Source organism: Drosophila rhopaloa, unplaced genomic scaffold, assembly GCF_018152115.1.
Source record: "Drosophila rhopaloa isolate 14029-0021.01 unplaced genomic scaffold, ASM1815211v1 contig_115, whole genome shotgun sequence".
NCBI lineage: Eukaryota > Metazoa > Arthropoda > Insecta > Diptera > Drosophilidae > Drosophila > Drosophila rhopaloa.
In genome coordinates, this window is record NW_025334990.1 from 15,404,637 (window position 1) to 15,428,503 (window position 23,867).

The 23,867-nt window shown below is 43.0% G+C and overlaps 4 protein-coding genes across 8 annotated transcripts in view; 2 read left to right on the plus strand and 2 right to left on the minus strand.

The window, feature by feature from the left end:
- Positions 1-12: 12 nt before the first annotated feature.
- On the plus strand, positions 13-1,348 carry LOC108049232 (beta-1,3-galactosyltransferase 1). Its single transcript, XM_017130352.2, has 2 exons — positions 13-169; positions 227-1,348. The coding sequence occupies exons 1-2, from the start codon at positions 13-15 to the stop codon at positions 1,327-1,329; spliced, it is 1,260 nt and encodes a 419-aa protein (XP_016985841.1). The 3' UTR covers positions 1,330-1,348.
- LOC108049230 lies at positions 1,342-8,646 on the minus strand. 2 transcript variants are annotated; one of them, XM_017130350.2, is made up of 5 exons: positions 8,192-8,646; positions 7,654-8,122; positions 6,134-7,446; positions 4,680-5,630; positions 3,898-4,613 (listed from the first exon to the last, which is right to left on the minus strand). In XM_017130350.2, exons 1-5 carry the CDS (start codon positions 8,283-8,285, stop codon positions 4,066-4,068), a joined length of 3,375 nt encoding a protein of 1,124 aa, XP_016985839.1. In that variant the 5' UTR covers positions 8,286-8,646; the 3' UTR covers positions 3,898-4,065. The 2 variants fall into 2 exon arrangements, with proteins under 2 accessions (XP_016985838.1, XP_016985839.1); XM_017130349.2 differs by lacking the exons at positions 3,898-4,613; positions 4,680-5,630 and adding an exon at positions 1,342-3,773 and having other exon boundaries at positions 8,192-8,622.
- A 1,615-nt stretch (positions 8,647-10,261) lies between these two features.
- Positions 10,262-11,890, plus strand: LOC108049228 (proteasome inhibitor PI31 subunit). The gene is made up of 4 exons (XM_017130347.2): positions 10,262-10,424; positions 10,493-10,676; positions 10,738-11,129; positions 11,314-11,890. Exons 2-4 carry the CDS (start codon positions 10,509-10,511, stop codon positions 11,561-11,563), a joined length of 810 nt encoding a protein of 269 aa, XP_016985836.1. The 5' UTR covers positions 10,262-10,424; positions 10,493-10,508; the 3' UTR covers positions 11,564-11,890.
- LOC108049227 (lateral signaling target protein 2 homolog) overlaps positions 11,660-23,867 on the minus strand; it is a 33,504-nt gene continuing 21,296 nt past the window's right edge. For 3 of the 4 annotated variants that reach the window (XM_017130344.2, XM_017130342.2, XM_017130343.2), the window contains exons 4-9: positions 17,996-18,068; positions 17,364-17,531; positions 17,064-17,262; positions 16,450-16,763; positions 15,400-15,484; positions 13,013-14,980 (exon numbers count right to left, since the gene is read on the minus strand). In XM_017130344.2, coding sequence (XP_016985833.1) covers positions 13,059-14,980; positions 15,400-15,484; positions 16,450-16,763; positions 17,064-17,262; positions 17,364-17,531; positions 17,996-18,068 — 2,761 coding nt within the window. In that variant the 3' untranslated portion in view covers positions 13,013-13,058. Of the gene's footprint in view, positions 12,398-13,012; positions 14,981-15,399; positions 15,485-16,449; positions 16,764-17,063; positions 17,263-17,363; positions 17,532-17,995; positions 18,069-23,867 lie in introns of those variants that run through there. The other variant, XM_017130346.2, reaches the window with a different exon arrangement.

Genomic DNA, 23,867 nt, shown 5'->3' on the forward strand with positions numbered 1-23,867 from the left:
ATAAAAAAAAATATGATTCAATTCATGAGGCCATTACGACGATTGCGTATCCATCTTCCAAGGACATTGCGACTTCGCCGATACAAATTAATCCTGGTCCTTATTTTTGTGCTATTTTTCTTCTACCGGGATCAATTCATGAAACACATGGAGGATAACGATAGACAGGGTAAGAAAATTAGGATGGAAAATTATAATTTCTTTTAAATTTTCACTTTGTGGACAGCTGATCTGCCCGGTTGGGAACGCGAAAAACCACTGAAAATAAGCTATTATCTGGATCAGAAGAAAGACACAGCACTTATAGAGCCCCAAGGTTTCTGCAAGAGCAAAACTTTCCTGATCATTGCCGTTTGCTCCAGCTTGGACCACTTTGCTCAACGGCAGATCATCCGGGAAACCTGGGGAAATACCAAAGAGTTTAACTATGAAGCATTTGAGAAACTTCATTATCACCTTAAAGGAAAATACCTGCCTATAATGCCAAGTCGCGTGAGGCTGTACGCCGAGTATCTGAGTGGATTCGGTAAATCATTGACCGCCAAGGTACAGATTTTGTTCATCGTGGGACGAGCTAGGACTGAGTCCCAGAGGGAATGTGAAAAGTTATCTTTAGAGGCGAATCAATACAACGATATTCTTCAGGAAAACTTTGCGGACAGCTACAATAACTTAACCCTTAAGACCGTAATGGCTCTGAAGTACATAAGCCAAAGATGCTCGAGTACATCCGCCTTCATACTCAAGTGCGACGATGACAGCTTTATAAATGTGCCCAATCTGCTGCACTTTCTGCTCGGCGGTACAATCCCTTTGTATACAGATACGGTGGACTATCACTTTCAAAACACTTATAAAGTGATGTCGCCATGGAATCGTTTTAACGCCAGCGGAGTAGTGATGTATGGCCACAAGTTCTGCAACATGGAGGTCGACGTCGATGTTAAGAGTCCCTGGTATGTGCCTCAATATATGTTCGAGGGGTTTAAGTACCCAGTGTATCTGTCTGGAACCGGCTATCTGCTCTCCATTGATGTGGTGCAGCGGCTGTACGAGGAAGCTCTGACCACATCGCTTGTGCATCTGGAGGACGTCTTTGTTACTGGTATTTGTGCGGAGAAAGCGGGAATCCAGCGGCACCATCACCCTCTCTTCAACTACGTCCACGGGAAGCCACTGTGCATCTTTAAGGGAACCATTTCACTGCATCCGATGCCTGGGAACACAATGTCGGAGGCCTGGGCTTTTGTATCAAACTACAACATAAAATGTCCACCGCCAGATAAACACTTTATCAAAAAGCAAGTAACAAAGAAAGCACACTGCTAAGACTGATTACAATTAGATTTTATGCTAATTTATTAGATCTTTTATTTGACATAAAGTAGCTTAAAGTTACACGTTTATATTAATATCAATTAATAATTTATTTTTAATCGGCTGTCGTACTTCATATATTTCTGGTTACACAATTATGAGTAAACATTGAGAGATTGCTCAATAAATTCCGTGCGTTTAGAGGCTTTTTAAGCGGTTCGGAAACATAACAATGCATTGTAAAATGCAATACCTAATTATTCTATGCGAAATGGTTTACGGTTTATAATTGAAACAAATAGATCTTTTTGTATCATTGTATTTGTACAAATGAAGTTTTTCTGAAGCTGCTTATTAAGAACTTAGCTGAGCTTTGCGCTTGATTTATATTCCAAGGAATATGAGTTTCACAAGGAAATTAGTTTTTACAAGTGTATGTATATCCAAAATAAGACATTCCTAAAACAGAATAGCATATACACAAATATCATATAAAGATAATTTCGTAGAGAGTTCAAATAAGAAGCGGTTAAAAGTATATACATGAAACTCGTTGTGTTTTGATGTTGTTTGGTTTTTTACCCGCAGTGTTGGTAGTCTTTCATTAAAGTTCTAGTATAAATCCTAAATTGAACATTTTGAGGTCCTCTGTTAAGTTTCCTCGTCGGCGGGACCTCAAATGATCACCACAAACTAGCCAACAATCTCCGCCGTAGCGGGCTCAACTAGTGCGGAATCGATGGGACACTCACTGGACTCCTGGGTAGATTCGGTATCGGGGTCACCATTCTCAGCTGAGCTAGCCGAATGTGTCCCACTTTCCTCAGTCTTTATCGGCGACTCTGATTTACTTGTTATCTCGCTTTCATCCTCTTTTAACAGAATTTCCGGTGGCTCCGTAGTTTCAAGAGGCAGATTTTCAATTAGATCATTGGCATCCAATTCAGTCTCATCTTCATTTGCGTTTTCGGAAGTTAAGCCGCTTGGGCTTATCAATGCTTTCATCAGCTCTTCAGTGGCCGCAGATAGTTCAATGCCATCCATGGCAATGACCTCGTCTATAGCACAATCCAGTAGTTCTTTGGGAGCTTCGTCAAGTTCAGTAACGTCCATACTTTCCATGAGTTCTGCGGCGGAAGGCTCGTCATTTTCATTGGTAGTGTCCATGATTTCCAGTATGTCCGATGTGTCTTGGTCTACAAGTTCGCTCTCTGTTGTTTTTTCTACCTCGCCCTCTTTGTCTACAGTACATTTAATAGTATCCTTCCCTGAATCCATAGGGGTATCCATTTCCCCTTCTGTCATCCCTTTATTTTCTAGTGGTTGGGCCACCTCCTTTTCTTTGTCTTCAGATTTTTCTTTTTCTAAAACCTCTTCTACATCACTTGTTGCTGCCTCAGAACATTTTTCTTTGAGAACCTTCGTATCATCTTCTGCAATTGTAAGTGTTTTATCAGTGGGATCATTTTTAGTTGCCTTTTCTTTTTCTAAAATAGTATCTGCTTCGTTTTTCTGATCTTTTTCTAATACCTTTTCGGAATCGAGGTCCATTTCTTTCGGATGAGACTTTTCTTTTTCGAAAACTTCAATTTTTGTTGAATCATCTTTTTTCTTTTCCGATACTTTGGTTTCGGATTCCTGATCTGTGTCCGCGACCTTTTTGGATTCGTCTTTGTTTTCCTTTGTTAATTCCATTTCCTTGTCAGATATTTTTGCCTTGATCTTTTCAGCTAATTTTACCTTTTCCACTTCAGATACTTTTTTCTTTTCAATTTCTTTTGAGGCTAGTATAGTTATTTTTTCTTTAAAACTTTCTTCTTGAACTAGTTTTTCTTCCGCAATTTTCTTTTCTTTTTCTCCTATTTTTGCTTTTATTGCTGCCTTTAAAATTTCTCCAATCTTTTCCTTATTCTTGATGTCGGAGTCATCATTTTCAACACTTGAATCCTTTTTCTCGGTGGCTAACTTCTGTTGCCGTTTCCTGCAATCCTCAACCCATTTTCGCGCCACCTCAAACTCGTCCTCAGCTCGCTTTAACTTAACCACAACCTTCATTTTCAGCTTGGCATCGGAATTTTTCATCTCCTCCATACGCTGGCGTTCCAGCTGTAAAAGTGCTGGATTTGGTTTATTCGTTGTCTTTTTGCGCGGCTGCTTCTTTTGGCCTGGCGAACCGGACTTGGGTTCGTTGGCAGCATCATTGATGTCTACTTCCAGCAAACTGGCCAATATCGTGGAGCTGAAGGCAGCCACATCGATGTCAACCTGATTCTCCATTTGTTCTCTTTTTGGTGCTGCCGATGTCACGGAGGTTATCTTCATGATAGCCTTCTGCTGAGGTTGTTGCGTTGAGGTCGACGGCGTATCATCCTCGTTGTCCGAATCGATGGTAATCGTGTCGGTTTTTGGCTCTACAATCTCGATTTCATTATCCTCGTCATCGCTCGCTTGTTTTTCTGAAAAATGAAAGTGGAGCTTAGTATAACTGAACGCTTAAAAATAAAAATCAAACAAAATATTATCTTTTGAATTATATAGTGCTCTTTAAATATAGTTAAAAATTGTTTACATATCTATTAAGCCCATAAAATAATTATATTAACCACAACAGCTTTTAATGATCAATATATAATTTATATATTTAAGTATGGCTCCTGGCAAAGTTTGGCAAAAAGTTTCTCTTTAAGCTTAACCTATAATCTCAAAGTACAAAAAATCTTAGCCTAGAAAATTACTGGAATGTAATCTTTAAATATTGAGGAAGCGCATCTCCTCGAGGGGAAAGTTGGAGCGCAGCTTCTGGAGCTTCCGCTCGTTGACCCGCGGATGACGCTCCATCTCACGGCAGTAGCACTCGTAGGCGAACTTGGCCATCTGCCAGCGCAGTTTGCAAGCCTGAGCATCGCGCTTAAATCGGGGCAATCGCCTGGCCACCTCCGGCCAGAGGCGCTCCCTGGCTCCCACATCGCTGTAGTCCACATGGCGAGGATTCCACAGGGTGGGATAAGCGCGCATGGCCAGAACTAGTTGCTGGGAGAACTGCTTGTCATCGGGCATGTCCTTTAGCTTTCCTGCGGAGTCTGCGCCATTCGGGACACAATCTTGCAGCGGCTCAAACTCATCACGCAGGTCCTGCTCATCGATCTTGTAAAGGAAATACAAGCTGGCCAAATACTTCGAGTACTTCAGCTCCAGATTTGCGAAAATGCCCTTGTCTTTAATACTCTTGAGACGGAATGACTTGTACATCTCATACATTTGCTGCCAGCGCTCGACTAAATACTCGTAGGCATAATCTAGAAGAATAGGAGAATCAATGGAGATTAAAATGTCCATGGGTATAAAGCCAAAAGCGAACTTACTGGGCGCTGACTTCCAGAAATTCTGCCACAGGGACTTCCGGGTTTGCTCGTCAATACTGTTGAATTCGGGATCGGCAGATTTGCGCCAGAGTACTGGATGACTTTTGGCGAAGGTGATGATGCGCTGGTCAATGGGACGCACCTCAAGTGGACGCATGGGCACTCGAGAGCCGGCTTTTGGTTTGAGTTTCCCTATTGTGATCTTCGGGGCCTTGTTTTCCATAGTGTTTTCAATGACATCCAGATGCTTGCGCTCGAAGCCATCGCCATCATCCTCGCCACAGTCTACCGCCAGCCACTCGCTTCTCGGCCGATCCCTGTTCTCCAAATAGTTTGTTGCCTTATCAAAATAGCCCTTGAAACGCTTTCCCTGCTTTAGGCGCCTCTCAATTCGTACATAACGCTTTCGTACGTTCTTCCAGCGTAGCTTAATGTCATCGCCGCGCGGAAAATGAGTGGCGATCACCCGCCACTGCTTGTTGGTGACCTCCTTTTTGCCGTAATCTGGATGGCGGGTGCACCATAACGATGGATACTCGCGTAGGAGGCGTGTCAACTTGCGATCGTAAGCGTGAGCCTGTTCGTTGCGATTCATGCTCTCCTCGGTGCCCAGTTCACCGCACTCCTCGTTGTCCAAGTCATCGTCGTCCAAATCGTCATCCAAATCGTCTGGTTCATCAAAGTCAAAATCATCCGCTTCCTCTTTTTCTTTTCCGGCTTCGTCCGGCTGTTGTTCCGGCTCAGTTTCCTGTTCCTCTGGTTCATCAATGGGATCACCTTCGGCCCGAACACCCAGCGGCATCAGCGGGGGCAGTGGATCGCAGTCCTCGCCATCTTTCAAATTGGCATGTAGACTCTTGCGATACTCATAAACTTGATTGTGGAAACTATTGCAGCCCGTATTGAAGAGATCCACGTCATCCAGCTGCCCATAGCAAACGTAGTCCACGGCTGCAAGAAGCGAGAGTTTCAAAGCGTTAGGAAAAACTGCTGCTGGGTTCTATTCCATTGCCTGTTTTTAATGGTATTTTGCAAACACATGGACCAAGCTAAACCAAAATCTCTTCATCATTGCAGTCAATGAAATGGAACTCGCAGAGTTTTTCATAAACACAGCATACTTACATGCTTATCAAAACATCAGAATCACCATCCGATAAAAATAAACACACGCGCGAAACGAAAACCGGAAATCAAATGCCAACGCCCGTCCATGTGTCGAAAATACGCACCAAAGACAGGAAAAGGGATACTCTGGCCACTAAGTGACCCATCGTCACAACTCCATCTTAAAACTAGAATATTGCTATAAACTAACTGACCTCTCCAAAATAGTTTATTTAATGAAGCTTCTATAATGATTCTATGATGATATACAAACAAATAGCTGATCCCTTGTTCCCTTTGGAATCAACCTTTTGCTAAAAAAAATTTTAAAAAATATTTCAACTCACCGGCAGCCAATTGCCCGTTCTCCAGACTGTTGGCGTCGTTCTTGAAGCCCTTCTCCCGCATGTCCACCAGACACTTCTCTTGCAGATTCTTGAAACGCCCGATGGCGTAGGTCATAAGATAGGACATGTGGATATACAGTTCCTTGAGTTCCATATAGTTGCGCACCTGGTTGTAGGCGTTCGAGTGGGTGAGCGAGACCACTTTGCCGGTGAGATGGGTGCAGATGTCCATGGCACTGAAGATCTGCTCCTGCAGCTGGGCGCGTGCCATACCCATCGGCGTGTTGGGGAAGTTGTGACGCACCAGAGTCGGAACCTTGGGATGTGGAGGCGGCGCCGGAGTTATCATTAATGTTTGACCTCCGTTAGCATTTGGCGGCGGGGCTTGTATTGTTGGCGGCGGTGCTTGATTTGCGTTTGCAACTCGCACATGTGGAGCTCTTTGCTGCTGGTTAGTCTGCGGATTGTAGATGCCCATGTTGGAACCATAGGAGCTAATATGTAGCCCGGGCCTATTTGACGCAAGCGGAGGCCGCGGCCGGATGACAACACCAGGAGGCTGTGTAGGAAGTGCCATTGGAGGCGGAGGTGGCGGTGGCGACGGTTGGTTGGCGTGCGGCAACTGGCGTTTCACCTGAATCAAACGTCCGTTGGGCAGGCGGTAGGAATCCTGTTGAGCGGCGCTGTTCAAATCAACACGGAATCCGTTGATGGTGTGGAAGACTGGCCCAGGGGTCTTCACCGAGTTGGGCACCACGGTGCGCCGCACCACACTTGGGGAAGCCCCGGGGGCATTTTGGCGGTAGCGAATCCCCGATCCACTAAGCACTAGTGGGGGAGGCAAGCTGCTCCGCGGCGTCCCTATTGAGGGACGTTCCACTAGGCTACCTCCACTTCCATTGCTGCTGCTGGAGCTTGGAGCTGGTTGGTAATTCTGCTGGACGGTTACAATCCTCGGAGTGGTTGTGATACTGGCCGCTGGCACCGACTGACGGCTAGCCGGCTTGGGGGTCACAGAGAGTTGGCAATCCGGCTCCAGCATGCTGAGCAGATCCGGTGTGCAGACCACCTCGTCATTGGAAGATTTCGGGCGTTTGGCTGGCGGACCCGAAGGAACGGCTTTGGGCAAAGATCCCCTTTTGGTCGAGCTGACTGCGCTGCCTTGGCTGCGCCTGGAGACATTGGATTCCAGACTCTCCATAGAGTCGGACAGACTGCTGGCCTTCGACTTGGCCAGGCGGCAGCAGTTGCTGCTATCCTTGAGCAACTGGCGGCGAGTCTCTCCCTCGGGCAGCTGCAACGCATGGAGGGCTCTGTAATAATAGAAAGGATATTGGTTAAGTTGGGTTTAACAGTTGGAAGCAAGGATTTTTATGCAATTCATTTGGTTACAGACACGCGATTTTAAATTTCAAAAAGGCGTAGGTTTTAAATATTGTTTGAACAGACCAAAAATAAATTGATTTTAAAATGATAAATCGTCCTTATAATAAAATATCAAGCATTAAGGCGGGACACACCTCTTTTGAGTCTGGATGTAGTTAACCAGCGCCCAGTGCTGGGCGCGTAATGGCCAGAGAATCTTGGAGGTGCAGCTGAAGCAGTTCCAGTGTTCGTTCTGCTCGATGTCCACGATGACCCCCTTGGAGAGGTTCTTTACGATGCAGGATTTGCAGAAGACGTACGGGCAGGTGGAGCAGCAGTAGACCTCGCCACCTTGGCCACACCAGCGGCAGTACAGCTCGGAGCCATCCTCGCCCTTGGAGAACTCACCGCTGTTGTAGAAGTCATGGCACTTGACGCAGTGCGTCACTCGCAGGATGGGGTGCATCTTAATACTGTTCTCGGAGGCGGGGGCAGTGCCCAGATGAAGTTTGCACACAGTGCAGTGCACCCGCCGCTGGTTGACTAGATCCACATTGGGGTACATCTTCAGGTAGAATCGGCGCTCCTCGTCCGAAAGCGACGAGTGCATCTCGAACTTAGATCCTGGGGAGGGCATTCATTAGTCACTCAGCCTTCTCGCACATGGGTGATACCGGACAGTCGCACACTCACCAGTAAAGTCGACATCCATTTTGACCAGCGGCGATGGTGAAGGCGTCGCTACCTTCACCAGGGCACTGTCGCTCCCCGGAGTACTGCTGCTCATGTCTGTTGATCTATATCCTGCTCCTGGGACTTGGAAACTCCAAGTTTCGCACAAATATTTCGCACTAAGAGACCCAATGAACTACAGCCGCCGCAAGATAAAGAAGCGGCGCGCTAATCACACACTTTATTGTTAGCCAACAACAACAACAAATGCACTGCAACTGGCGCGTGTTTATATTTTCATTAGTTAGCGGTTCAACCGGCGAATTACGCTATTTGGAGACTTTTTTAACGAGATATAATTTTCTATCATCCAAAATGTGAATGAAGAATTTTTTCACACGAGAATGACAGCCAGCCAGTCGGTCGCAAATTCAATATGGCTGCCCCTTCGTTTTTGAGCCGAAGTCGCCTTCACGAAGTGTATATAACAAGTTTGGAACGATACTCTATATCTGGTTTTGTTGGGAAATCTCTTTCAATTTAGATCCTATAGAATGGTAGAGAATTTAACAGCTGAAAGATCGGTAAATATCCTTTGAAGCAGCCCTAAAACAATGATCTTTCAGTCAAAAATACACGTAATATGTAAAAAACAAAACAAAAATTCCCCAAAAAAATTTTGAATATGAATTTACAACTAATTATATAATTTCAAAAGAAATTTTGTTAATTTTGTAATTTTAAAATAATATGTTTGCCAACTTTTCATGCCTTGGCAACCCTATACTAACTACATAGTTATCTCTTTCACACTCGTGGCCAGTCCATAAGAAAACGAGCGCGTCGAGAAAGAGAGCGAACCTTTAAAGGTATTATATTGATAGAATGTAAAAAGGCATAATATGTTTTATAAACAAAAACATTACAAATTGTGTAAGTAAATTTTAAATTACTCAGCACTAGTATTATTGCAAATATTTTCGCAATTTCGCAATATGAACTAGTTTAAAGCAATCGATATTAGCGTGACCGTATAAGCTTATCGATATTTTTAAATATTGCCTAATGAATTAAAACCTGACTTAACAAATTAAGATATGAAGTACAGAAGTTGTTAGAACTTACTTGTTAATCTCAGAGAGACATTGAAAATATTAACTCAGGTAAGAATAAAAAAGTTATACAATTCATACCATGAATGCATTTAAAGGGGATCCCCCAAAGATGATCCTATAAATAGAGCTTGAGTAATTTTCTCGGAAAAATCAACATTCATGAGGTCGCGATCTTCCACAGCCAATATATTTTATTATACAAGACTCATTAAGAAATGTACATATGTACATATTTACATATATAGATCGACATAGACGGAATCCATAGACTGTTGCGTATTAGCGATTATGAAATAATTTATTAATTATATTTTGTGCTTCGATCTTTTTTGATAATTAATTTGATAAAACGTAAAGATTTTGAATGGTTAAATTATCATGTAAACTTAAAATATCATCCAAACTTACAAATAAAATAAAATTCAAAAAGCGTTAATATCGAAAAAACGATATTAGCAACGATAGATAATATCGATGACTTTCAGGTTCACGTCTTTAGAAACTGTTTAGACTTTATTTAGATGAGTATAATATTGAATCAATTATAAATTATTTATTTAATTATATCGATACATTCAAGGAAAATATTTTGATTGTTACATCTTTTACTTTTTTATTTCTTTTGGCCTTTTCTTCATTTAAAACGTTTTTTCTTATAATAAAACTAAAAAAAGGTTCAGGGTACAGTCTGTAGAACAAGAAAGATGTGTGAAATGATCGGATCAGAACTCTTTAAGTTTTTGAAACAGCAGTTTTGAAGAACAAGGATATTAGAAAAGGGCGATTTATTTACTTACATTACGCTAATAATCATTTTGTATTTGAAATGCGTCTTCCACCTTAAGGTAATCGACCAACCGGCTTACAAACCCGCTAAACTTATATTAAATTAAGCAAGTCACAGGTTGGGGAACAGTCGCATGTTCTGGAAATAGTATCGTATAAAATAGCTATCGGATATTTTTCCCATGCCTAGATGCAATATAAACAAAAACAAAACCATTGCACCAAGACAAAGTTCGTCTCATTCTTTCTGGACGTAATATTGTGTAAATAATAATATACTATATAATTACAAAAGTCAGAACTATTGCCAACTGAGAAACTCTAGACAGTCACATCCGAACGAACTAGCAAAAGTAAGCACATTTATTTACACCTAAGCATAAATTAAAGCATTTAGTTCGTTCTGCTTGATCCTGTTCAGAAATTGTGTGGCCGCCATGGAGAGTGCGTCGTCTGCCAAGACGGGCGACTTCTTCTACGGCTGGGATCTGCTCTACAAGACGGTCCAGTCGGATGTAGACAAGAAGCCGGATTTGCTGATTGCCCTGGTCCACTTTCTGCTGACCAAGCACTACAACTTTCGCTGCGTAGGCATTGGCGATGATGTGAGTATAATTCTGGCGAAATATACATATATGTTCCTGGAATTATCTAGATTCTCCGTAGAAAACACTTCCCGAGGAGGAGGGCAGTGAGCTGCTGCCGGACAACTGGAACGATGACGATACCAAGTACTCGCTGCGCTATGTGCATGACAAGATGCTCTACCTGCTGCTGGGCCACATCACTGAGGACGCCCTGCTGATCAACCTAATGGACATCAACACCAAGAAGGTCTCAAACATCTGCGTGGAACCAGAGACTCTTGTGGCCGCCGTCAAAGGAGGCATTAACACCTTGATGCCAAGCGCCTCAGAGATTGTTGACCGCTATCGCAAGGAATTGCTCGATCCAGTCTTTACGGGCAACTCGCGCGAGGTGACCACACAGACAACCACCACCTCGCCACGACCCAGCGGATCGGATCCCTTGCGCATCGGCGAACCCAGACGTGGCGGGTAAGACATATTTAATAACTTAATAACTTATTTTACTTATTGGCTAAGATGTTTGCAATTCTACCATCAACAGTCGTTGTGGTAGTTATCATTTTGGCTATAGATTTATTGTGGGTTCCTCCTGAGAACATTTTAAAACAATGTCCATTTACAACACCCATTTAAATTCACTATTGTCGTTTAGATCCTTCACTCCGGGTGGCTTCGAGCCACGCCCTTTTGGCTTTCCGGACATAGGACGCGGGGATCTGGATCCACTGGGTCGCGGTGGTCCTGGTAACTTATTTACCTTTCCATCACGTCCAAATATGGGGCCGGGACATATGCCCCGCTTCGATCCGTTCGGTCCCATCAATCCCAACATGCCAGGCCAGGGTGGACCCAACCCGGATCATATGCGTCCCCCGAACTGGGACCCAGATTATTACATGTGATTACCAGGAATGCCCTTGGCTCGACGCCGAAAAATCTTTAGTTTATAATTATAATGGGAGGAAATATTGTTTTCGATTCAGCAGACCGAAATTGAATTAATTTTTTGAAAGATAATTTTATTATTTTTCATACACAATACAGAATATTTCGATATAAAATAAAAAGCAGCCTGTCCGACCATTTAGAAATTAGCAAGTCTGTTCGAGTTTTCACCACACCGTTTTTCTTCAATTAAAAATTGATAATCTTAAAGACAAACATTATCTATGAAAGTAAATACCCGAACAGGCCTGTTCATAATTCGTCGGCTGGCCCAGAAAAATTTACATAAACTTATAACTTAACTGAACTCGTAATGTAATGGCTATTCATTCAACTCGTACAACAGGGTAAACAAAATTGGCTCAAGTGCGTAATCTCAAAACTGCTAGGGGAAAAGCGCGAAATATCCATTGTCGTACCACTAAATATTAGAACGGTTTGCGTTTGCATTTGCTCTTGCTTATTTTGTGTGCTTATGCCTAGCCTAATATTATTTTACCATAATATTTTGCTAAATTAATATAATGTAAATAATATTTGAAGCTGTGTGCAGCCGGTTGACTTAAATTAGCTCTGCACGGGCAGCGTTTCCTCGCGCCGGGATGTGCGAATGTGGTGTTTTTGTGCCTTGGCCGCTCGAAATCCGGCTAAAAGCCCGCCCAAGTGCGGTGTGATCTCAGCTCAGTCCCATTCCCCGATGAACATGCGTGGTGTGGGCACGTAGCCGCGCGTTGGCAGCGGTAAATGGCGTCCGTAGATGTGATTGTAAGGTGATTCAACAAGCTCCGAATCTACAAGAAGCACAGAGATTGAGGGTTACAAACTGGGTGCGGGTATAGTTTTTGGGATAATGTATGTGAATATGAGTGGTAAGGTGGGTTGATTTAAGTTTAGGTAGTTCTACGCAGGGGGTATAGTAATCTTTGGTAAATATTTGAAGGTTAAAGGTTCGAATGTTGTAGGAAATATATAATACAAATAACAACCAAATATACTCCCGAACTCTTCAGCATCTTAGGACATTTTGTATAATATATTAAATTGTATTTATAAATTGTATCTTAGGGGCTTTGTACTATTTGTTTTAATACTCAATTTGAATATCCTTTCAAATGTGTTTTAAAAACCTTCAAAGATTACTTGCTACTCCTTAGTTTTTGAACTACCATCAACCCACTCGTAATTTGTGTATGTACAATTGCGTTTCGTGACTGTCCAAGGAGTCCAAGGTGCTAAGTTAGTATACATTTCGTACAATTTAGTGGTTCTGTTCACCGGGTAAAAGAGGTAACCATTATGCGTTTGTGGGTATAGTATGTACAGCACCACCCATTCCTTCGACCCAAAAAGGGGTATAAGCCAACAAAAAAGAATAACTAATATCGATGATGTCTGGGCCATATAACCTCGTTTCGATTTAGAGCAACCCCATACAAATTCACGTGTGTCCGTTCAGTAGTCGAGTATTTGGATTTTCTTCAGGCTGAGGCTGCGCGGCTTGCGGGGCTTCAGGTAGCCATAAATGGACTCCATGTCGCTGATGTCAAGGCGGCTGGCACTGCGCCCGGTTCGCCCAATGGCAGTCGGATGAGGAGGAGCAGGATGAGGTTGTCCATTGGCCTGGGTATTGTTTGTTGCTGGGCCAGTGCCCAGTGTTGGGGACATTGTTGGACCGCCTGCTCCTCTGGATTTTCCCCCAGCAACTCCAGTTGCTCCCGCTCCTCCTCCAGATGTTGCTGCTGTGCTGGCTGATGTTGCTGTCGCTTTCGCTGGTGCTGCTGCTACTACTGCTGCTGCTATACTTTTGTTTTTACTATTGAAATAATTTTTGTTTTTCAACATGTCGTCATTGTCTTGCTTGGCGTTCGTTAGCTGTCTTTTGTGCTGGCTGTTGCTGTTGCTGCTGTTGTTGTTGTTGCTGTTGCTGTTGCTAGTGGTGGCATTGTCATATCTTTGTCTTTTGTCAGCGTTTTGAGCCTGCTCCTGTCGCTGCTTGCCGCCTCGCCAACTGGGCGCTGGCAGCTGTGGCTGCTTGCGGCAGCTCTGGCCCCTTTTCGGTCCTGCCCCACTGCGTCGTCCCCTGTCCGTGGAGTCGATGGAGCCGCGCACTCGGTCATAGATGTTGGCCGCCGACGGCGCCGCCTTCACCGCGATCCGCTTCCTGCCGCCGTACATGTACAGCGAGCCCTCCTCGTTGGGCTGCTCGAAGAAGCTCTCGGTGGACTGGGACTTGGTGCGCAGCACTGCCGGCGTCTGCAGCTGGCGGAGATGCGACCGATCCACGTACATGTCCACCGTCTCCGGTCCCTTGCGTCGTCGTATGTTCTCGGTCAAGCCCAGGTCATCGTCCAGGTCGAATGCCATGTCGAAGTCATCGTACTCGTAGCAGTCGTCGTATCGTTCGTTCGCCGTAGGCTCCAGCTCCAGCACCGAGACATCGCTCTCGCTGCACCACTTGACCACTCCTGGCCGGATTTCCGGCTCCACTTGGCTGCCACTCAGTCGCTGGTGGCGCCTCAATTGCTGCTGGCTCAGGCTCCTCTGTGGACGTGGCGGAGGAACTGCGCCACAGAGCGGAGCCAGCGCATAGCAGCTCACACAATTGCAGGACGAGCTGTCCTCCGGAGCAGAACGACGGCTGGACAGGCGACGCTTCACCTGGCGAGCCACTGGATCCTCCAGATTGTCGTAGTAAGGTTGCTGCGGCACATGTTGCTGCGGTGCAGGATGTTGCTGCTGCAGGTGGGCGTGCCTTTCGCAGTGGTGGCCATGCCGGTGGTGTCTGTGGTGCTGATGTGCGTGCGGATACGAGTGCGGATGCGGATGTGGCTGGTGGCTACGTGCTTTGTTAGCTGTGCTTTGTGTCTTGGTGGTTGCTGTGGTTGCTGTTGCAGTGGTTGCTGTTAGGTCCGTTGGCAGTGACTGTGGTTGTTGTTGTTGTTGATGTTGCAGTTGCTGATGCATTTGCATTTGCAGTGCGTGCGATTTGTGTGGTTGGTGGGCGGTGGTGGGCCCACCCTGTTTATAAATACCTATGCCGCTCTCATAGCTGCGCGTCTGCCAGATCTGGTGGTGTTGCTGCTGCTGCTGCTGCTCCCGCTGGTGCCCCGCATGGTGGTGCTGTGCCGCATGCGCAGCCGCCGCCGCGGCCATCAGTTGCTGCTGCTGCTGTTGGATGTGGTGCGGATGCATGCCCCCCAGATGGTTGTGTATCATCGAGGTCTTCTTCTGGCTGAGTGTGCTGATCCCACCGCCGTTGCCGATGTTGTTCGCATTCCCATCCCGCTGATCCTTGGCCACCTGCCCAGAGATCGGCTTGCCGGACTTCACAAAGTTCGGCACTCGGGCCCGCAGGCCGCAGTAGTAGGGGTCATCTGAGGATTTTGGTAAAGATTATTTATATATTAAAGTCATATTTTTAATGGCCTTTGAATTTGGATTTTATTTCAAACTAAAGTTGATATATTCAAATGATGTTAAATTAATACATGAGTTGTCATTAAAACAGAAATATTTTTTAATTGTTGCAGATGGCCAAACAAATAATAGCTTAAACCAAATAACTCTTAAGTATTCAGGCTTATCTAAAAATGTAAATTCTCTTTGATCTTCTCTGCAGCATTATTAAATTATTCGCTTTCAGAATGTTCTAACAAAAGTGTAAGATTAAAAAGTGTTCTAAAGAGATTGCGATGCCTCATTAATTCTGAGCTTGGTATGTATTTGGGTCACAGAGATTTCCAAGTCACCGCTGTGTTAACTCCCACCGAACATTGAGTGATCTTGATCTTACCATATTTCTTGTTATCTTTGCCCTTGTCCGATTTGCCACGCGACAGTTTGATGCGAGTTTCCAAATCAATGTCATCGTAATCCGGCTGAAATGAGTGAAAGATGCAAAGCGGAATTAGAAGGAAAGTAGTGGGATTTTCGATCATAATTTTCCACTGGCCGTTGCGCAAGGTGTGGCCACCAGTTTGGCACAACGGACCCCCAGTTCTCCAAGAGGCACTGACTCGGTCGTTGGGCCCAATTGGCAATCGGGGCTGCAAAGCAATCCGGCGGCATTCCGCGCATATTAATTACACGCGATTCGTTTGCAGTTATTTGCGGCCAGTCGCTGCTGAAATTCGAATATTATTGAATGCAATGCAATGCCAATTGCTCAGTGAGGCCCAACGGCGAAATCTTCCACCCAGGGAGACCCATTTCTGCATTTTGCAAGTGGCCGCATTGCGCATGTGACCAAGCATGGGCAGTCAAACTAACTAGCTAACTAGCTTACTAGCTTACTAGCTCCACGGAGCACCCAGAGTAACTCAACCCAACAGGTTGCCACACTCTTCTGCGCCGGCGTGGCTTGTATTACTCGTGTTTTAGCACTGCCAAATTTGTTCCAACACTTTGCCAGCAAATCAACTGCACTTGGGCAATCTCCCACACTTGGCTTGCTCCTCAGTATTCCATAAAAGACATATATGTAACTCATGCTCAAAGATCAAAACTATATGTAGCGGGGTCAATTTGCTATTAATGATATTTTGTATCGTATTACTGCTTAAATGATTATTTAATTTTAATTTTAAAAATACTCTTGCGGAATATAGATAGAGATCAACTTTTGTAGATAGTTTAGGCTCCGTTTTTTTTTTTTGTATTTTAGAAGATTTTATATCTCTAGCAGTAAGTTAATCTTAATTTGTCATGAAATAAATAAAAAAGAAAATAATTATCTTGTAGTGGAGGAGATAAGGTCAAATCATCATGTTTCTGTAGAAATTTTTCTTAATTTTTGGAGACAGATTTATTTTGTATGGGTTTCTATCCTAGTGGTTTCCCTTACCTTTGGAATCAGATCGTGCGAATAGATATTGTCCCTGGGCGGTAGTTTAGGAGGCTTCTCGCTGCGCTTGTGCGCCAGTTGTTGCGTCTGGAGCAGCAACTGTTCCCGGGTGGCGGCCACATGGCCTGCTCCATTGCCATTGAGGTGCTTGCCCAGCTGCTGCTGTTGCTGTGGATGCAGTTGCGCCTGGTGGCCACTGCCGAATCCAGAACTGCCGGAGCTACCATTGCTTCCATTGCCCGCGACGCTGTAGGGATCCTCGTCGGGAATCGGAATACGCGGGCGGTTCTTGATGTCCACAATGGGACGTTGCACTGGGTAGGGATAAATTATTACATTTATATTATATTATTATTATTTTATATTTTAGATACACCTGTATATAAAAGGCGGTTTTTAAGACACTTTTAAAGTCGTCTAGAAGTAGGAACAATATTTTTTTAACCGAAAGTCCCATGGATTCGTTTATAAAGAAGGCATTCCTTTCTGCCTGCATATTTTTAGACACCTTTATAAGTGATTTTAGAGACCCTAGTGATTGCTAAGGAACTCCAATGCATTGTATCTTCCGAAAGTTCCGAAATTGGTAAATGGCAAAGCATAGTTCAACTCACCTGGCGGCAGTTTGCTCTTCAGCATATCCATGGCCACCACATTGACGATGAGCACCCAGATGGGGCACTCCAAGACGTCGTTCTCCGACTTGACAAACGCCACCGAGGAGAGACACTGCGTCTCCAAACGCCGTCGATCCGGATAGGCTCGTCGCAATTCGCGATTCACGTTCGACTGGAACTTCTTCATGTCGAAGAGCTGGCGGCGGGAGAACAATGCAACGCTTATTAGCATTTGGAGTGGATTTGGATGTGGGATACAGATCGCGATAAAATGCCAACCATGTAAGTCCCACTCACCTTGACTATTTTTTCGGATTCGAGCGCCTGATTGGGCAGTTTTAAAATCTCGGCACCGATGGAGGTCTCCTCGTTCGGACTGCTGGCAGTGCTCTTCACATAGACATTGCTCTTGGCGTACCGCCGGATGAGTATGTTGCCAGCATCGTCCATTTTGATTTTAACACCCTGGAAAAATAACAATTTTATACTCGTAATATACCAATTTTATAAACACCAAAATCAAACGCATTAATTTGTTGAAACTTAGTTGAAATGTTTATGCTGTATTTAAAAAATGCTCATAAAAATTATATATGATATACTGTTTTTTTATGGTTCTTATCTTTTTTGCATCAAAGTAGACACATAAAAGAATACCTTAACAAATATCTTAAGTTGCTTTTCAACTTAATTTTTTATTGGTTTCGGCACTACTTTTAAAATTCAAAATAATTGGTTTCATGGTACACAAATCTATTTAAAATAGAGTCTGAAAGTCTGGAATTTGGCATTAGAGAAAAGCTTTAAGTAGTCCGTAATCTTCACGCCATCTCCCCCGCTAATGGAGATTTCTCGTCAATTTTTCGGGTTTATTGTCCAAGCTAATTAAACCGTTGTCGCTCCGAGTGTGCCATAAATTGGAAACTTACCTGTCCGATGACGCGCTTCATCTCGTCTGTTTTCTGATCCCTCATCGGATTGTCGAAGCCGCACAGCCCAATTCTGCAAATAAAAAAAATAGGTAGACAATGTTAAGCAATCATTATAGAGTCATAATGAGCGTTTTATTAATTGCAAATCAATCAGCTGCCGCATTTAAAATCGATAAAGCAGCGGGCCCACGAAAATGTTGCCAAAATGAGTTGCCACTTGGCGCCATTCACTTTCTGGAATCGAGGTTGCTGCCTCGAGTGACTCACACTGGGTTTCTTGGCCCGTGTGCCGCATTTTGTTACACTAAACGTTTGACAAAACATTTGCCATGGGTCTGGGTTTTTGGCTTGGGCCACGGATTTTGCGTTTTAAGTTTTGGCTATTGAGCCCAAGAGAACTGTTCAATCGTCTGGCTCAAATGCGCACTGACAGTGATTTATACCACATGCTGCCACAGTGTGGCAGCTGCAGCCCCAAATTTATTAAATAAACATGTCATATTTCGGCGCCAAGGCCTTAATTTTTCTTTTAATTGCTTAAAACCAAGAGCTGAGTCATTCGCAGGCTAGAGTTTAGTTAAATTATTACATACTCCAAGGTTTAAATTTATATATTTTCAATCTTTAGAGATGAATTTTTTAATAAATTATTTTTATTACCTGAACTAAATAGGTATTATAATTTTTGAATTATTTAATTTATGAATGTTCTTAGTATGTTTGATTTTACTACAGCAAACAATTTTGTAATCTTATTCCTTTTTTAATAAGGAGACTTCCCTGATATTTATTTGTCAAAATTCCTTAACTCTAATTTGTAAAGATAATGCTGATTAGGGTAATACCGTAAAATTTGTATTTACCAAAATAGGGTTTATTTCCTAAGCTTAAAATAAATCTGGCTAGCCATAGATGGGCCCAAACAATCCACCGAAACTGCAGCCTTAACTGAATGATGAATGTTGGTTCTTTTTTTTGTTTTTTTTGTTTTTGATTTTTTTGGTTTTTCCTTCGCCGCTCTAAGGTCGCCGAAAATGTCGGCTGAAATGCTAACAAGAAGCGGCAAGAGGAAGCCGCAGAGCCAAAAAACAATGAAGCCAAGCTAATTGTAATTGTCGTTTGCATAAAAATAAAAGGCCACGGCAAGAAGCTGAAGATGAAGATGATGATGATGATGATGCTGCTGCTGGGTTGCCTTTAACGTTGCTGTTGCCAGTGGAAGTGGATGGTGTGGCTCCTGCCGATGGAGATTCTTCACCTGACGCCGCTCTGTCACTATTATGTTTTATGTTAATTTGGATAATGAAGCGCTGCCAGTGCAGCAAAGCGCAACATCAGCCAGAACAAGAACAACAGCAACACCAGCAACTAGCAACACCAGCAACTTGCAACTAGCAACAATCGCCGTTAGCATCGCTTTGGCATTTGGCCATGTGCTTCAGTTCTGCGCGTAACGTCTGCCGCTCGGTGCTGATTTATTGGCTAAACGCTTGTAAAAACCGTTGAAATGTGTGTCAAAGTTTTCCATGAAATGAAATCGACATGGACGGGCCGTGGTGTGGTGCTGCCTCCGATGCGATGTGTGCCCCTCAAGGTTGAACGCCTGGCTGCCGAAAGCGGATTTGCAGTTCTTTGTTCGGTAAATGCTTCGTTAAATTCGAGCCATCAAAAGCGAAATGTTATTAAACTGAATGCCAACAGCTGAGAGCAGATGGGTGTAAGAAGTACAGTTCAACTTGGCTAAATATAATGTTCTATTTATCTTAATCATTCGAACTTAAGTTTTGCTGATAAAGCGAATTAAATTAAGGCTTTGCTCTGTAAAAAATATAATTGTTGATTAGGTAATATTAAACAATTAATTGATAGGAATCTTAAGTGAATAGTTCCTCTATCTGTATTTTTTTTATTGACAAACAATATTATATATTTCGACCCAGATTTCTAAATAATTTAATTAGTTTCAATTTAATTTTGATTAGTTTCCAATACCTCGACTGATTTTTATAGTTAAACATAGGAATCTCAATCAATTAATGGAATTGCTCAACCATTTTCAAATGACTTACAAGAATGATTTAATTCAATATGTCATAGAAGAAACCGAAGTAGGTATGTTTGCTATTTATTAGAGATTCAGAAACAGTTTTCAGAAGTCCGACTGTAGTGTTCTGTCGTGTTGAGCTATTAAGCTAAATTCAAGAACCAGCAGCCCAACCCACTGACAGTTTAATACATACTTATGCGAAGCATGTCTTGTGGACATTCACTTCGATGTGGCCCAGGCATTATCGCACTTATGTATGATGTCTATATAGCAAGTACATACGTATATTGGTTGCAAGGTCGTCTGGTCTCAGGACTGGACTCGACTTGACACGCCTAAATGAGCTGGAAATACGAAAGGCCCAGCTGAAAGCGAGAGTCCAACCAACGACCAGACCAACTCGATCTGCAAAAAAAACTTGAAACCGCTGCGATTTTGGAGTTCAAGTTAAACGTGTGCAGTGGGTCAGGCTGCACTTGCGAGGACGAACCAGCAAAGTGGCTTCTTCGAGGAAGCCACTTCCACCGCAACCAGATCGCCACCATCGTCGCTGCAGCCGCAAAAAAGTTGCAGTTAACGGCAACTGGTTTCGAACGGTGGTTGGGAGCAACTTTTGACCTGCGGCCAGTGGGCAAAAACAATGTCCAACCGGTTCAGTTAAAAATACCATAGCAAAGAAACCGATATATATATATATATATATATGTATATGCTACATGTGGCCATGTATGTATTCGGTTTATGTGCTTAAAGTAAAAGTCGCCAAACGAAAGACTTAGGAAACGAACCCTGATCGGCGAACTAGTTTTGCTTGATTTGTCTTTAATTAGATTATGGCTAATTATAGGCAACGCTTGTTCAGCCGCAGCCACAGTTAAAGCATTTCCCGCTCCAGTTTTTGGGGTCGCACCTTAAATTGCGACCCGAAGGCCGTCGTAATTTAACTATTGTTCTTGCCCTGACAAATGTGGCACGTGTGCAGCAGTGGCAGCAACAATGACAGTGTTGCTTTTGCAACTACTGCGGTTACTCAGCAATACCCCCCTCTTAAAAAAAATAGAAAAAAAAATGTCTTTTGTCTGGCCAAAGGCAGCTCTCGCAAATCTCAACCTTGGCGCGCCCCTTGCCTTAGTTTTTTCCGCACGAAACATGCTAAAAAATAAAAAATACACACCGTGTATACACCATATTGTGTGTTGCAATCGGAGCACAGCTTGATATTATTATTTGATTTCCATTTCATTTGTTCCCAGCCACATGCAAATTCGATTAACCCACGCCCACGCAACGAAATGTTTCGCAAAAATTAGCTCGCCTGCAAACTGTCATAAACTGCAAAATTTATATTGGCGCCAATTCAATTGAATTCGTGGCTAGGGGACGATGGGGGTTTAATGTAATTGCCGGACCACAATAAGTGCTCAAGGATTGGCCATTAATTAATCGCGCTTGTTGAAACCCAATGTGTCTTGAAGATCATTGATCGCAGCTGGCTGTTTAAAGTGTGCGTGTGGTCCTCCTTTTGAGTGTTGCGCCCACACCAGCAACCAGCAACTAGCAACTACCAACCAGCAACTAGCAACATTCACGCCAGCAACATCAGCGTCAGTCTAATTAATTAATTTACATGCAGCAGCTGGCAGTAGACTCCACAAATGGAAATTTGTCTATGCATGCAACCCACAAAAATTGGAGTTAGCACACTCAACTTAACCGATGGTTAAATACACTGACTCCGAATAAATTAAAATTCATGAATATACAATTACCTTAATAAGCTTTAAAAATGTTTTTAAAACAAATCTGAAAAGTAAATATACTAATAAGCACGTTTAACGATTTAACATAAAATAAAATTGAGTTGTATGCGTTTCTAATGAATTGGGCGGCTTTAGTATAGGAAAAACATTTTTACAAATTAAAATAAAATAAATTGCTGTAAATAAAAAGTCAACTTAATTAAGAGTAAGTAAAGATAACTACTGAGGGACTATTATCATTGATTGCGAACTATAATTAATTAGAATGTAAGTTAGCATGGAATCCAATTTTATGCATTGGTAATAGGCATAAAAGTGGATAAATTGTGCACCATATATGAATAATCCAAACGAATCTTTGGAGTTTAGACTTTAGCTGGGGAATATGAACTTATGGACTTTAAGTGGAGCATAAAAAAAAATATTGCAGGCTGTAAAAAATGAATTCGAAACGTTGTAGAGAAGTGATATTGCTCAAATTTATAGTTATTGTTACAGCCACACATACTTTATGCATACATATAAAGCAGCTATCATAGTTCAAATCGCTGGTGCAGCTCCATATATTTGCATACTGGCCAGATTTCCAATGAAAAGCGTTGCGTGTGAAATGGCATTCAGTATGCACGTATGCGCTGATGTCTCTGGCACATTCAAATGCAATTCGGTTAACCCGAAAGATAGCAGCAACTAACAAGCGCTGACAGCGGCTAATTAAACAAACAAGCTGCTGGCCCTAGACGGCAATAAAAAAAAACCTAAAAAAAAAAGAAAAAAAAACAGGCAGCCCAAAGACAAAAAGACAATGGCAGTGACAAGTACAAGGGTCTTTGGACCACACTCAGACTCATAAACAAGGGGCAACATGGCCATAAATTATCTTTCCTTTTGGTGTGCATGTTTGAAGTCGGCGGCAATTGGCAATTGATTAACTTGACACTCTCTGCATGCAAAAGGCAGTTTTCAGTTTTTCCGTCTTTTCCGATGCTGTATTTAACCCCCAGTTGACATAAACAAGTAGTCGAGGAAACCAATCTTTGTGGTAAAATTGAGGTGGAGGGGGAGAGGCCAAATTGCAGAGAAAGACTTGCCATGACAAGAGCAATTTGCATGGCCAATCTGTGATGACCTCGTCACGAATGAAAACGAATTGAATGAATGACTTTCGTTATTATTTTCAATTTCATTTGTTTTCCTCTCGATCTTCATTGTCTTCAGCCTGCTGGCAATTTATTTGTGTTTTCGCTGTTGACATTTGGCTGGCAGCAACTTTATTTGTGGCCATTTACAAAGGATGCCGCCGCCGCCACACGATCTCCTGCACTTGATGCCCTTTTTTGGCCATCTCCTTGTGGCCGTAGATTTCAATATTTGAACTGAATAATCGGCACATGTACTTAGCCTAATGCATTATGCATAGATCCATTGAATTGTTTTCTACGCTCAACTGAAAAAACTTCTTGACATTATGGTTTCCAGCAAATTGCCACAGCAATTGAGCGTAAAGCACTTGGCATTTGGCAATTTCTGGCACGCAACAGCAATATTTTTGAGGCGGAATATGTTAATTAGGCCCTCGCTGCAATTGCAGCCACCCAAAAATACCAAGAACCGCTTGAGAGACCTCCAAAAAAAAATAAGAGAAATAAGACATGCCGAATTCTTGACTCAAATTGCTTTGCCAAAACGGAAATCGCTCATTTCATAGAAATAAGCGCAATTATTAAAGCATTTTCACTCGCTTTTCGGTTCTTTATTTTTGGGTTTTTTTTTTCTGCTCACCACGTAGCTTTTCACATGCTACAAATTGTTGCCACTAAGGTCAGTATTTTGCAATGCCCCTGCCCGAAGGTTCTCCACCACTTACATCTCTTGCGTAGTGAAGTTCATCGGGGGAATTAAATTTTAATGGCATGCCCATCAATTTGATGGGCGTTTCATTCATTGCCCATTCGAGAGCACATCAGCAGGCATTTATGATTACAGCGAAAAGCCAAGACAACCAGATGAAGGTTACAGCCATTCGCATCGAAGTTGGCGATACACTTGTCAGCGAATTACA